Genomic DNA, 14,856 nt, shown 5'->3' with positions numbered 1-14,856 from the left:
TTTATCGCCACAGCGGTCCTATGTACAGGTATGCAGAAACATTAAAGCTAGAATGAATGATTTGATTGACAGAATATTGATTGTAAACACATTTAAAGACTGCTTTGTCATTTTAGTAATCTTTATTCACATGTAGCATCTTCTTAAACATGAATGTATGCCACAGTTCCCAGTTTACTAGAGACCATATTATTCATGTTCACATTTCACTTCCAGCCAAAATCCCTAAAACTATGGAACTGCCCCATTCACCATCCGAGGCTCCTTCCCTTTGAATATTATAAATATTCTGGAGCTCTCATCATTTTTACAGCTTACAACTTCTCTCAAACACCGTAATATGACCGCTGGAAATTATTAAAACAAATTCCAGGCTTGTCTGATCCTGTCCGATCTTTGATGGTTTTGTCTTCTTTGGTCATGTGTAGGCTGATTGGTTTGCTTTTTAATGCACAAACCTGGCCTTTTCTCTTGTCATCCACTTCTACACTGCGTTTAGTTTAGTTAGGAAAGCACATTGCTAACCAGACAAACATGACAAAAACAAAACATTGCAGAATAAATTAATCTACAATAGGTTTTATTTTATCTTGGCATTTGATTTATTTAGGGTATTCTAACAATTATGGCTAATCATTTACTTCTTCTAACAAGAGAAGCGAGCAAACAAAAAAACTGGTAGAGGCATGATGACCCCTGTCCAGGTGGTTAGTATTGTGTAGTAACGGTAGCAGAAGGTAGGTACATTCAGTTTGCCTGTTGCACACACGTCCTCTGAAGCAAGGACAAATTATTTTACAGGTTCTACTGACCCTCTTTCCCCCCCAAAAAATAAACAAAGGATATGAAAATAAAAAGGTGTAGAGGGTGGATCCATCACAAGAAAGATTTCAACTTTAATCGAATCTCAGTATGGATAAAGGATGCTGTGGAGTGATGGTGTTTGTATAGAAAAGTATCGTAACAGTGCAGCAACAGCGACACTGCCTGCATACCTGAGTTACAACTGGCTTTCATTTCACACACACACCACTCGTAGCACTTCAGCAGCTTATGAAGGGAACACACCAGGTCCGAAGAACAGAGTCGCACTTTACACAGAAGAACTTCACGTTGCACAATGAACAACTCAACAACAGGTGAAAGTTCTCATCCTTGGCACTTTATCTGTCAGGCAGAACCAAACTTTGACATTGAAGAAACAAAGGCCGAGTTATCAGCCCGACACTTAGCTGTTACTGACAAACATACATTTTTTTTTCAACGATGACAAAAAAACAAAAAGTCAAACAGGAAGGAAGTACAGCACATATTCACAAAAAAAACAACAGGGTTGAAGAGCCAGACGTTCGCCAGTCCAGTAAGTGAATCGTAGCTGATTTGCATGAAAAGTGCAGTAATATGTAGAAGTTTTCTTACAGAGCGCAAAAAAAAAAAAAAAACAAAACCCAAAAGGTTCACAATGTTGTTCCCTTCAAGAACAACTAAAGTCCATATAAATGGTAAACTTGTGGCCGGCTTTCACTCGGTACCGTCCTGTAAATAAAATGAGTGTTTTCTCCAGTTTTAATAAAACTGTCTATGAGTGTTCGGGTGGAAAAACACAAATAAATCACCGCAAATCCATCATGGACACGGTGTCATTGGTGATGGTGACGTGTCCCGCGTGCTGGGGAGGGAGACACAGATTGGACATGTTAGAGTCTGTGCACATTCACAGAGGAAATAAAACACTGAATAATGAATGCAAATGTTTCACGTTACATTCTCGTTTATCCAGAGTCAACATAGCTTTGACCATCAAAGGTAATCCTTGAGTCCAAGTGGACATTTGTGCAAAATTTGAAGTTATTCTCTTGAGTATGGCACAAAGGAGATTTCATGTTCACAAGAAACAAAGCTGTGTTTTGTGAGGTCTTTGTGCCTTTTATCAATTTTGGCAAATTAGCCCATTGCCATAATCGCTATAGTCATAGCAGTAGGTTCGTTACCCTTAATTGTCAGTGCAAGCTATTTTTAGAACGGCGGAGCAGAGCCGTGAGCTGCTCAGAGCTACACTACGGAGGGATTCCTTGGTTTCTCTCATCAAACTCATCAAATACACAATCCAACAACTCCAAAACGCTCTGGTGGACAAGTTGTGACCTGCACATTCACCACGCTATGAGATAACAGAGCGCTATGAGAGGGAGTTGTTTTAGAGATAAATACAGAGACTGCTTGCTGAAAAACTGCCCCTGAAGGCAACGCGCATCAGTGGATTTGCATGAATTTACCTGTAAAACAACTCTGTCTGGTAACATTCTGTTATTATCTCATAGTGTGGTAAATGTGCAGGTCACAACTTGTCCACCAGAGCGTTTTGGAGTTGTTGGATTGTGTATTTCATGAGTTTGATGGGGGAAACCAAGAAATCCCATAAGCCTCCGTAGCGTAGCTCTGAGCAGCTCGCGGCTCTGCTCCGCCGTTCTAAAAACAGTTTGCACTGACAATTAAAGGTAACGAACCTACTGCTATGACTATAGGGATTATGGCAATGGGCCAATTTGCCAAAATGTTAAACTATCCCTTTAAGACAAACATACATAAAGTATATTTCAGTAGCACACAGAGGAGCATGCTGGCTCACAATAGACCGGTACTCACTGTAAATAGAGGAGGGTCTTTGCTGTGAGGGTGAAAGCCTTTCTGTTTACATGTGGAGATCTCGTCTGTTCCTCGGTCCGTCAACCTGAAGTAGCCGATTCTGGGACAAACACAGTAACACGACGTCACACCTCAGCACACACAAACATGAACACGGTATTACACTAACAAATATGTGTTAGGCAAAACACCGCGATGGAAATTGCTTCCAGTCGTGAGGAGGAAACGAGAAATTGTATAAATGTTCGTAATGACCGGCGGACACCAACAGGTTTGTGACTCACTCATTGAACTTAGGTGAGCAGACGATAGCAATGGCCTCCGGCAGCATGATCTGATAGGAGCAGTGCGTGTGGAGGTCGACGCTGGACAGGAAGGCCGTCTGTGTGGGGTGAGTCTGGAAAGAAAAAAAGCCAAATGTTTGGTAAGTTTCAATTTACTGTAAGAAAAACAATAAAAAAAGGGTCAAAAGTTTATCACGACTCAGCATGACACCTCAGTGTTTGTCAAATTTCTTTCTGTAGTACGATTTACTGACACTGTGCACTGGTGTTAGGCCAAAAATATATGTGTACAAATGAAACTAAGCACTTGTAATAATCAAAAGTGTAAAATTTAAATAAAAATCTATTGATAGTGTAACGAAACACACCTTATGGTCACCAGGGCTTGGCAGAGCTAATACTGGATGACTGTTTGCATATTAACCTTTATGGAATTTTATTATAACAATAGGAAAAAAAAAAAAAAAGGAAAAAAAAGAGTGTAGTACAATTTTCACATGCATGAGGAGTTTTGTGAAATTCAATTTTGAAGTAGCTGCTCTGGAATCAACATACAGTATCTTTATATACACCTAATATAGTATCTCCTCCCATTTCATTTTAGAGGAGTTTTTAAAAAGAACCTGAAGGGATTTTTACTCTCCACAGGAACCTAATTATCCATCCCTACTCACTCTCTAACTATATTTTCTTTGTCTTTGCTCTGCTTTCACGCTGTTAGTTGCTTCAAGTATCCTAACTCCTGTTGCTATTGATTTCTAGTCTTTTACTTTGTTGTGTTGTTGTCTGCTTGTCTTTTGTTTTGTATTATAGAGCTTTGTACAAGTTTGTCAGGACTTCGTTCCCTTGCTTTTTTTGTGCTAAACAAATAAACCTAAACCAAACCAATATCTATAACTATTCATCTAAATAGTTATTCATATTTATACACATGAATAATATATTAATATTAAGGTCTTAATGATGATTTAAATCTGATTGCTGAGCCCTGTGTGGTCACAGACACACAGATTAATATTTAAAACAGAACCTATCATGTTCCTCAATCACATTATACTTTAAAATGTTCCTCTAGTCAAATCTCACAGGAGCAGCAGCAGCAGACGGAACATCTTCACTTGTCAGCTCAGTAAAACCACGTGTTAATTACATTTACGGGATTCTGTCTGGTTTACGCTCAGAGGTGGAGCAGGATTTTCTCGTTCCTGTGCGGCACGGCGGTGCAGTCGCTGCTCGTAGCGTTTACTCACATGTATCCAGCCCAGGGTGATGAGATCAAACTGGTCCTGTATGAGGAAGAGCTCCTCCTCGTTCTCCGTGTCACAGTAGTCTGGGCCGCCACTCTGCTTTGGTACGATGACGTGGGTCACGGTGAACGCGTTTCTGGTCTGGAACAAACACAACACAACACAAAAAATAAAAAAAGGGCCGCCGCTGTTACGCTGTTGCTTTAAATTATGCAGAAAGAGCCACTGTCTGCCAAGAAAGCTACCCAAGGACTCTAGGAGCTAAATTAACAGAGCACTGACTGGTTCCTGCCGTGGGTGGAAAAAAAGAAAAGCCAAGTCATGCTCCTTAAAAAAAAAAAAAAAAGTGAAAAGAGCTTTAAGTTAAGCCGAGCAGCACAAATGAGCCTGGTACATTTCAAACAAAAGCAACAGCAGATCTGGGACAGGGAGAGAAGAGTCAGGTTGTGTTGTACTCCTCTGGGGTGGGAGGTCAGCTGATGTCTCCACTTTATTCACCATCTACTGATCCACATTCCTTAGATATCCATAGCCTCATAAATATGAATCACTGACAACACCCTAAAGCAGCAAGTTGCATTTCCAGAGCTTCTTTCGTCAGCTGATCGAAAGCAGTAACACAAATTTGTAGTTTGACTAATAATTTACGTGGTTAACCTCATTTTTGTGATTCTACTAACAGATCAGAGAGAGATGAGAGAGAGAGAGGGGGGGAGTGGGGTTTACAGTGCTGATGGTTCAACAGAGACTCTCAGTCTTACCAGTTTGCCACACAGGATGCCACAAGTCTCCACGGCTCGGCTTGTGTTGGCCTCGGCCAACCGCAGGAAGCTCCGGCACAGCTCAGCGGGAACGTTCAACTGCCGAAGGGCGTCCACCATCGTATCTGCGCAAACCATGAAGAGGGATGGACAAAAGCTGAGTGGAAAAGTTTGATTCTTGTGATGCCCCGAAACACGGCATGGTGCAAAAAAAATGAAGTAGGTCAGGGGGGGAAAGAAATCAGCTCAGAGGAATAAACACTTTAAAGCAGGAGCGGGGGCAGTATTTAAATCCTCTGAGGGCCGGCCCCCCTCGTCATGTCACAGACAGATTAACTTACTGTTGTTCTGCTGTGAATGAAACAATTAAATCCAATAATTTTTATTAATACGGTAATAAAAGAGAAAAAGAGAAAGAAGAATAAAACAAACAAAATAAACCCAAATCAGGGAAGGAAAAGAAAAGAAAAAGAATGATTAATGATACCCCTCTAGTCCCGCCCTGCTCCCACTCTGGAGGTCTTGGCCCCTGGGGGCAAGCTGGGGGTCTGAAACAATATTACTTCCTATCTTTACTTATGAGACTATTTTACTTTTTCCTGTCCCTCATCTGTCTCTTTCCCCTCTTTCCACTCATCCTCTCATTCTCTCTGCACTCTCTCTGTAATCTCACACAAGAAGTCATTCACACATGTGCACGCACACACATACACGCCCACGCACATTCACACTCTCACAAGAAAAAAACGTAACCTACCTTTTATTCTTTATTTTTGTATTCTATTTTTATTCATTTCTTCATTATATATTTTTTATTATCATTATTATTATCATCATATATATATCTTTTTGTCTTGTTTTGTTCTTGTCTCCTCTCTGTTTGCCTATTTGAAGTCTTGTTTGTATGATACTGTTATTTGTTAGTCACCCACGTTGCACCCCTGTAAGTATTTGTTTGTATGTCTTTACACTACATGGCACTATTAAAGCAGAAGTAAGCGATCCGGTCGTTTTGGCTAACTTCTTGTCAGCCGATGGAGTTAGCAGTCCCCGCCCTCGTCCCTACGTCACCACATTCACGCGCATCCCTTGGCTGCACACACAGAGAGGACCGCCCCTTTATGTCGTTCTCTCTCCTCATTGGATAAAGGTTGTAGGATACAAGGAAAGTTTTCTCTTCGGCTCAGAGCAGAGCAGAGTGACTGACAGACCCGTGTTTCAGACCAAACACTCTATGTAAGTGATTGCTGTCGGAAGATGTAACTATTTAGGACTTACGTATATTAACACAAAAATTCCGCTTACTTCTGCTTTAAATGAAAAAAAAACAAAAAAACAAAAAAAAAAACGTACTGTTGTTCCCCGGGCTGACCAGAGTGCCGGGCTTGAGCGAGCGGTCGAAGCTGGGTGGGCCGGAGGCAGGTGTGCCGATGGTGGTGGGTGGGTTATTGTATTGGTGGTTGGTGGACGGGTCGCCCGGGCTGAGTGGGTGGGTGGGGGAGACCAGCGGGGGGCCCTGGATGCCGGGGAGGAGGGGCGTGTCGGGGGAAGGCGCGGTGGGCGTGGCGAACTCGAGGAGCACGCGCTGGCGCTCCTTCTCCAGCTCCTGGCGGCGGATCATCTCCTCGAAGGCACTGAACTGCTCCTGCTCCCGCTGCCGCCGCTGCATCTCCGCCACGCGCTCCCGCTCGGCGTCCAGCGCTCGCTGCCTGGACTGCTCCTGCGCCGTGGCTGCGTCCTCGGCTTTCTGGAGGCACAAACACATCGCACATGCAAGTCTGAGTCCGAGTCATGAGTAAGATATTTTCACTAGGTGGGAAGATTTGTGTGGTATTCCTAGAGTTTTTTTTTTTATTGTTTTTTCTTTAAAGTTGAAACATACCAACTTTACCAACAGACTTCAGTTTGCATGAGGTAAACGCTACTTTCCAGGTATTTTGTATTATTATTGAGACTGACTTGGATGTTGAATGATTTGTATTAATTTCAGGCACCTCCACGTGACATGTACGTATAATAAGACACATGAGCTCTGTTAAAATGTTGCCCGTGCTCACATTTGACTACCAAGCTCAGTATCAGCTCCTTGTTTATCTTAGGTCACGGACCATCACACGTTTCGGCTTTTTAGAAGATAATAAAACCTTTCATGATGAAAAAGAATCTCAATAACCCACTGTCTAGGTAGAAGCCAGTTGAACAGAGACTAATGCTGCGTTCATAACAACTCGGAGGTCGGAAATCCCAACTTGAAAATTTCCGACTTCCGACATCATTGCGTTCACGCTGCAGGAACTCGGAAGAAAAAAAACATGGATACCTGAAGGAAGTTTGGCATATTGTGGCTCATAGCTGAATATGAAAAATTAATGCAGCAGTAAATTATGTTTATTTTGGAGGAGAGGAGACGCCGCAGATGAGTGCACATATAATGTTATAGCCTTGATAACAGTTAAACGTTATTTCCGTCACATACAAGGACCGCAATTTCACACCATACAACAATCACAGCTTAATATAAACGTATTTCATATAGGCTGCCTACTGCAATAATACACAAAAATATGCATTCAAACCTCAACAAATAACTTTAAATGTCTTAATTCTAACTGTTTAAGACGAGAGCTGCCATGTTTTGATGTTGTCTTGACGTCAAGTCGGAAAGTCGGAGCTCTTCCGACCTGTAATTTCCGAGTTCGATGCCGTTCAATTCATTTTTTTACAACTCGGAGCTCGTTTTTTTCCGACTTCTGAGTTGTCTTGAACGCAGCATGAGTCCCGGCTGGTGGTCTCTCTCTGTTTTTCTCATCTATTGTTCTTCTGATCAGGAAAGACATTCGGCGATAAACTGTGTGACATGAGATTGGCTTCAGGTCGCTGTCGACAACAGCAGTTCTGTTGTGCAATAATTCATGTGAGCTGTCAGTTGAGATGAATACGTTTCATTCACTGTAATAAACAATGTGACTATTCAAGGTCAGTGTTATTGTTTTGCCTCCATTTAGCCTGATAATGAATGACTGGGCCCTGTTATTACCACCATGGTATGCAGGTCCTGTGGCGCTGGTTAATGTTTCACTTACACTATAGACAACACACTGTGAAATCAATGTACAATGACGCTGGGCTGTACATGTGTACTACATATACAGTAGTTATTAGGTGGGTTTACACGGAAACTTTTTACTCTTTCTGATTGAATTCATTCCAAAAGAGTCTTTCAGGTTAACTGTTTACATGTGATATGATGTAATCTAGGGGTCTCAACATGTACACATTTCGGGACCTCTGACTTGTATCATCAGAACAGACATATACTGTGATTTTCAGCCTCCTTTCATATTTAATAGAGGAGGGACAATACCTCGCAGTAATATTTTCAGCTATCAGGATGATAGAGGCTAAAAACATACTATTTTCAAGAGGATTGGAAAACACAGTTTTGTTTTACGAATGTAAAGGTTGGAGACCCCTGATCTGATCCGATCGGGTGTTCACATGTGCCATTGCATTTATTCAGAACAGACGTTTTACAGCCATCTGACACATGCGCGCTTAAACGGGCCATAAAATTATATAGAAATGACTTGGGTCATTATATAGAAATGACTTGGGTCATTTCTCCTCTTTTTTGAGCCAATGCTAGTGTGCTGCATCGAGTCTGGGCTTCAACACTTGCTGGTCAAAGATGGAAATCTATGGTCTGATCAGCACAGTAGTTGTCATTGTTTTGACACTTTCATTCAAGCATTCCCAAGTAAAGGAACGTCACTACGCATTCATGCCCAGTTTCACCGTTTACATGATATTATTGTACTTTTGATCAGTTTGTGAAAAAGTTTTCCACCCCTATGAAACCAAATGGACTTTTTTATTCTGATTGAGCTGTTTATTTGGAGCATTTTCATTCGGTTTGGACGTGTAAACCCGATTGTAGCCAAAAATATTTGTCTCCATGTAAACCCAGCTATTGTTTCCTTGTTCAAGAAAGTGACCTTTGGAGCTGTGAGAAATTGTACCTTTTTGACAAGATACTGTGCATGTTCCTGCTCGAATCTCCTCAGAAGAGCTTTTTTCAGAACCTCAGCTTGAGGAAACGCAACGTCCTTTAGTTTCTGAGGGGAAAATAGAAAATGGAGATAAATGTTGAGCTTGAACATGTTTGTTAAAAACAAATTTAAACCTGGACCAGTATTCAAACTAACATACCTTTAGTGTGTCTTTCTTCTCTGGGATGTTAGCGGTCTTGTAATCCCGGTGCTTGGGAAGCTTTTCTATAAAGAGTCTTTGTGAAAAGAGAATTTCTTGTTATTTACAGATGAATGTTTCTACAGGACTCAAACTTTCCTTGAGCATCTTAACTGTTGTGAACATTTAATCTGAACTTGACACGACTAATTTAATGTGTGCAGTCTGAGGGACAAAGTCGTACTAACTACGTAAATACACTTACGTGATGTATTTATTGTACAGGACGAAGGCGTGCTCGATGTTGCCCTCATCCGTGTAGACGTTAGCCATGCGGATCATCTCCATGCCCGAGCGGAAGTACCGGCGCGGAGGCACGTCCTCGTTCACCTCCACCGTGCTTCCCTTCTTGGTCAACGCACGCACTCGCTCCTCCGGCTGCAGACTGACGTCATTGTGATCGGCCATTGTTACAGCTCAACCTGCAACACTGGGGACGAGACAGGCCACATATTTGCATATTTACCACTGCTGTCGGTGCTGTGTGGACAAACCAGAAGAAAACTATGCACACGCACACTATATCATTTCGGCACGTTGGTTTGTTCCTTACTTAAAACAAGTAGACTGATCTTTACAACCTCATTTTGAAGTCAATTTAAAATGTGCTGCTTAAACTGTGATATTTTTGGATTCAATTCAAAAGTGAAGCTGTATCTTAAACCCTCAGCCAAAACTGTTTAATTTGTTTATTCTTTTGCGTGATTTGGGTAAACTGGCCCTTTGAGCTCCACAGTACCAGTCAGTAAACTTACTAATTGTTTTAAAGTCAACTTCAAACATATTGGTTCCTTTACAATACTGTCTCAAACTCACATTGTGGCTCCATAAATACTGAATATGAGCAGATACTCCAACAAAAATTGTATTAAATAGCCACAGAAAATCTCAAAAATACGACAAACTCTAAGGTGGCAGGTAAGCTACAGCAGGAATTCAGTTCATTTTCTGCACAAAAAAAAATGTATTAGGCTACTTATATTATTATTACATTTCTAGAAATATGAAAACTCATATAAATTCAGTTCTGAATATACTTCAAACTTATTACGGGTGTTTGAGCATAACTTGATATCCTGTATAAACTAGAACAAGAAGTCAGTGCCTTTCTCCTCCCGCTCTGTATCGAGGCCACGGCTCAGTCTGAGACTCGCTGGCTGCTCAGTATATTTAGAAGAGGAGCAATGACTCTGCTGGGAGGCTCCATGACTTTGGGGTTTTCTTCTCTGTATTGATCAAATGAAGTCAAATAAAACGCCTCATCAGCATGCTGACTTGACTAACAGTCAGATGGCTCGCATTGATTCAACCATGACGGCTTCTTGGCACATCCCATGTGAAACACTGAGTGTTGAGAGAGTCACAAGCACAGACAGAGGAGTGGCACTGATAAAAGAAACAGGAGAGGTGAACACGCTTGACGGCGCTAAGATGCTATTTTTAAACTTCACTTGAATCTTTTAAGAAAAGTTCTAATTTAATGTGTTGAACCATTAGTCAAGCCTACAAAATAACCACAGACTGGACTGTGTTATGCTGTTACAACATCATCATGGTAACAGAAGAGTAGATCAAGTTCTACATATCATACCAAACATGAGAGTAGGTTTATAAAATATGATGCATGATGACTATAGATTCAAATACCTGAAGAAAACCTTATTATTGTGGTTAAAAACGGCCAGCACATAAATACATCAATAACAATCCAGTTTATACTTATGTAACACTCAAAAAGAAAAGGATATGTGCAGTCTGTTTCATTTTTACTTTGCGCTTTTGCTTTATAGCATCCAAAGCACACAACAGTAAACATTATTTCCGTAATATAATCTATATTCTATCAAAGCTCAATTGAAACACACCGTATAGTTTACACACTCCTCCGCTCTTCATCATCCAGTATGTACATTTTATCACAAAACCTTTTTTTTCTAAAATATTGCCTCAGAAACCTTCTCCAAAATGGATGACATGAAACATCTGATGACTGTCCAATCTGGACTAGATAACCCAGAGAGGCTGTAGTTTCACATTAGTGGAGACAGTATTTAGCTTATTGGAGAGTCTAGGTGTAGTGATGTGGTCTGAATGGGAATTAAAAGTTTTGTTATGATTTTACAAGTAGGAAAAAAAAAGATATTTACAAATTTGAGGATGTGTTTCTTGTCCAGATTTGACAAGTCTGAGAAGAGTTGTTATAGAGTTAAACCTGATCTGGGCTGGTCGGGTTGGGAAATCACAGCAGCCAAACTGAAAACTACACTGTGTGTGTGTCTATAGCTACAGCTCTTATCCATATTGATCTGACAGATAAAGGTGAAACACGATACATGGTGTCAGAAATGGCTTTAAAACCAACCAAACCTTTTCTAAAGATATTGCCTTTGAAACCTTCTCCAATGCTGGTAAACATGAGACCAGGTCAAACATCTGGATTTGTCCAATCAGGACCAGATAAACCCAGAGAGGCTGTAGTTTCAGATTAGTGGAACTATTAATAAACTTATTGGTGAGTCTAGGTGTAGTAGGAACTACAAATTTACAAATTTGAGCTGTGTTTTCTTGTTCGGATTTGACAAGTCTGAGAACCTGATCTGGACTGGTCTGGTCTGGTTGGGAAATCACAGCAGCCAAACTGAAAGCTATTGTTTGTTTATCAGTAGCTACATTTCCTATCCATATTTAGATGAGAGATAAAAGGTGAAACACTATACACAGTGTCAGAAATGCCTTAAAAACCAACCAAACCTCTTCTAAGATATTGCCCCAGAAACCTTCACCAATGCTGATAAACATGAGACCAGGTCAAACATCTGGACCAGATAAACCCAGAGAGGCTGTAGTCTGTAGGTAATAGTGATGTGGTCTGAATGGAAATTATAAGTTTTAATGTGGTTGTACGAGTAGGAAAAAGTGTATGTTTTTTTTTTTTTTTTTAACAAACTTGAGGCTGTGTTTTCTTGCCCAGATTTGACAAGTGTGAGAACCTGATCTGGACTGGTCTGGTTGGGAAATCACAGCAGCCAAACTGAAAGCTATTGTTTGTTTATCGATAGCTACATTTCTTATCCATGTTAAGCTGAGAGATAAAAGGTGAAAACAACGATACGTGGTGTCAGAAATGACTTGAAAACCAACCAGCCTTCGGGCTAACTGTCACTCCAGTGGTAATAATAACACATAACTTAACAACACACATAACGACCTGTCAAACTGTGGCCCCTTTTACAGCTCAAACATTTACTGACACTGCGTTAATTTCACCTCATATAAATAACCTCCGTGTTCACTGGTGTACTCTGTGTAAAAGTATAAAGATAAATGTGTATTTGAGGCTCCATGGTGATCTCCTAAACGCCTCACTGTTTACTGTGTGTACATCGTGGAGCTAGCAGCGCTAACTCGGCTAACTTAGCATGTAGCTAATGCTAACAGTTTGAAACGGTTAAGTAAAAGCTGATTGATCGGAAGAGGAAGTTTATGATCTTCATCCTTACCCGATCGAGCCGAGCCGTGAACCCCCCGGGGACCACCAGGGGTCTACATACAGACCAGACCAGACCAGACCAAAAAACCAGATCAAAAACACAAGTCCCGGACCGGACTGGACCGTCTCAGCGTCCAACGGACTGATCTCCGACGGTCTCTCGCTACACTTCCGCAGTCACAACAACTTCCGCCCTGATGACGAGTCACGCCCGCCTACGTTCCTTATCGATGAAGTTTTACGGCCATTATTAAAAACCAAACACACACACACACACACACATAATAAATAAGATTAAATTCCATCTTTGTTTTTGTTGTTTTCTTTTTCATTTTTTTTTTGGTGTGTGGAGGGTTGGTGGGTGGGTGTCTTTTTCATAAACCGGCGAGACTTTTATCATAGATACAGATCCAGAGAAATGATATCATAGATGTTAGACAGGTATGTTGATGACGGAAAGTCAAGAAATAGCAAATCATAACGTGATTTCTAGAAAAAAAACTCACTATGCTTCAATTGCAACGGACACGTGTGGCTCGTTGGTCTAGGGGTATGATTCTCGCTTTGGGTGCGAGAGGTCCCGGGTTCAAATCCCGGACGAGCCCATTATTTATTCTCTGACATCTGACAACAATAACATAAGAGAACGAGCAATAGAAAAAAAGTAGTAATGTCACATCACACTATCTGTTATCAGTAATAGGCCTACTTTCTATGTAATGATCTATTCTAGGGCTCTTGAAATTGCTATTCCAGGCTTGCAAAAGAAACACTACCAGTAGGCTATACATGCTATCTATCTTTATTGTGACAAATCTTAAACTTCACATTATTCAGAAATTAAATTTAGTGTTATAAAATGTTGATTATTGTTCTTGAACATGTGGTGAATCACAAATGTTGGGTCTCATGACATGGGAATACAACCTGACCTCAAAACTAAGTAGGCTAGGCCTAAATGTTGTTTGTTAACTGTAAAATACATTTTTTTGATATTTACTTAATCATCCTTCCTCATATTTACTAAAGCAACAAAGGTTTTGATTTGAAAATTAATAAATAAATAATTCAATGGATCATTTTTGGTGCAGTTTCTCAGCACCACCTAGTGGAAAAAAATACTAATGACAATTTCATTTCAGTCACTTCTCCACCCAGGGAAACTGAAGACGGTTGAGCAGAGTCAATCAGAGCAGAGACAGGACGTCACATTATAGGGATGAGAATCATTGAACTCTGAGAGAAAGTTAATAATGTGTGCTACAAGTTCTCAAAAAGGATTTGATATATCAATATCAGACAAGTCAAATATCAAGTATCGATCCAGTGTTAGTCAGGTTTCTAGTTTTAATTTGACTGTAAATAGTAGGCTATCTTTATGATATTCAAGTTTGCCATTTAAAAAAAAATTGTTTTGCTTTCAGTCTTGTCTGTATGATTTAAAAAGTGAAAGAGGACTTGAACTATTTTTGCACTAAGCTCTGCGGGGATGTCTAGAGCAAAACAGCATGACCCTTTAAGCTTACTTTACATGCCATTTTTATTTTCACGACAAAGATGAAGTGATAGCTCTGATGAAGGAATCTTAAAATGTATTGTTTTCTCTTTGAAATCTGCCTTTTGTGGAGGAATCAGCAGAAGCTTTTTTTTCTCTCTCTCGTGTGTTTGACAACTGACATATTTTGCAAAGAGACCAGCTGAATTGAACTGTTGATCTTTGCTCAGCAGCCCCTCAGAAGTGTCAGTTTACAGGGCAGGAGAGCTGAGGAGTGAAAGAACGAGCGACCACGATGGAGGATACGATCGGTGTGTTGATCCATTCATTCAACGTCTTCCTGGGTCCTCACTTCACAACACTCCACAACCAAATCACTTCAGATCTCCTACTGTCCGTACTTACAATACCACAAGGGGCATGCAAACACTTTAAAGAAAAAAGCATGTTTTAATATAGGCTACAAGCTTGCCAAGAACGATACATTTTGTACATTTAGGACATTTAATGTGATGTCCCGTCCTTAGAGAAACCCATAATCAAGTCAACTGCTTGCAATTTGGATCCATTATTTGATACCGTGTATTTATATGAATGGAACATGCATGTCGTCTTGGTGTTATCAGAAACCTCCGTATTATGTTTACCTCCACTTTGTTTTTAAGTCACGTGTCAAAAAGGGGTT

General features: G+C 40.6%; 2 protein-coding genes and 1 non-coding gene across 3 annotated transcripts in view; 2 read left to right on the top strand and 1 right to left on the bottom strand.

Moving 5' to 3' along the window:
* LOC146981176 (nuclear factor 7, brain-like) overlaps nucleotides 1-14,856 on the top strand; it is a 454,853-nt gene that overhangs the window by 371,268 nt on the left and 68,729 nt on the right. The window lies entirely within an intron of this gene.
* On the bottom strand, nucleotides 1,141-12,871 carry LOC146981184 (STAM-binding protein-like A). Its single transcript, XM_085786150.1, has 10 exons — nucleotides 12,687-12,871; nucleotides 9,392-9,616; nucleotides 9,148-9,223; nucleotides 8,958-9,053; nucleotides 6,292-6,685; nucleotides 4,939-5,063; nucleotides 4,181-4,318; nucleotides 2,931-3,043; nucleotides 2,647-2,746; nucleotides 1,141-1,669 (listed from the first exon to the last, which is right to left on the bottom strand). Exons 2-10 carry the CDS (start codon nucleotides 9,592-9,594, stop codon nucleotides 1,613-1,615), a joined length of 1,302 nt encoding a protein of 433 aa, XP_085642276.1. The 5' UTR covers nucleotides 9,595-9,616; nucleotides 12,687-12,871; the 3' UTR covers nucleotides 1,141-1,612.
* Nucleotides 13,210-13,281, top strand: trnap-ugg (transfer RNA proline (anticodon UGG)). The gene has a single exon. It is a non-coding gene; the product is annotated as a tRNA-Pro (tRNA).

The sequence above is a fragment of the Trachurus japonicus genome, chromosome 9, assembly GCF_045865225.1.
Source record: "Trachurus japonicus isolate A0001 chromosome 9, Traja_1.0".
Classification (NCBI taxonomy): domain Eukaryota; kingdom Metazoa; phylum Chordata; class Actinopteri; order Carangiformes; family Carangidae; genus Trachurus; species Trachurus japonicus.
The sequence above is the reverse complement of the archived record's forward strand: the minus strand, read 5'-3'. Positions and strand labels throughout refer to the sequence as shown.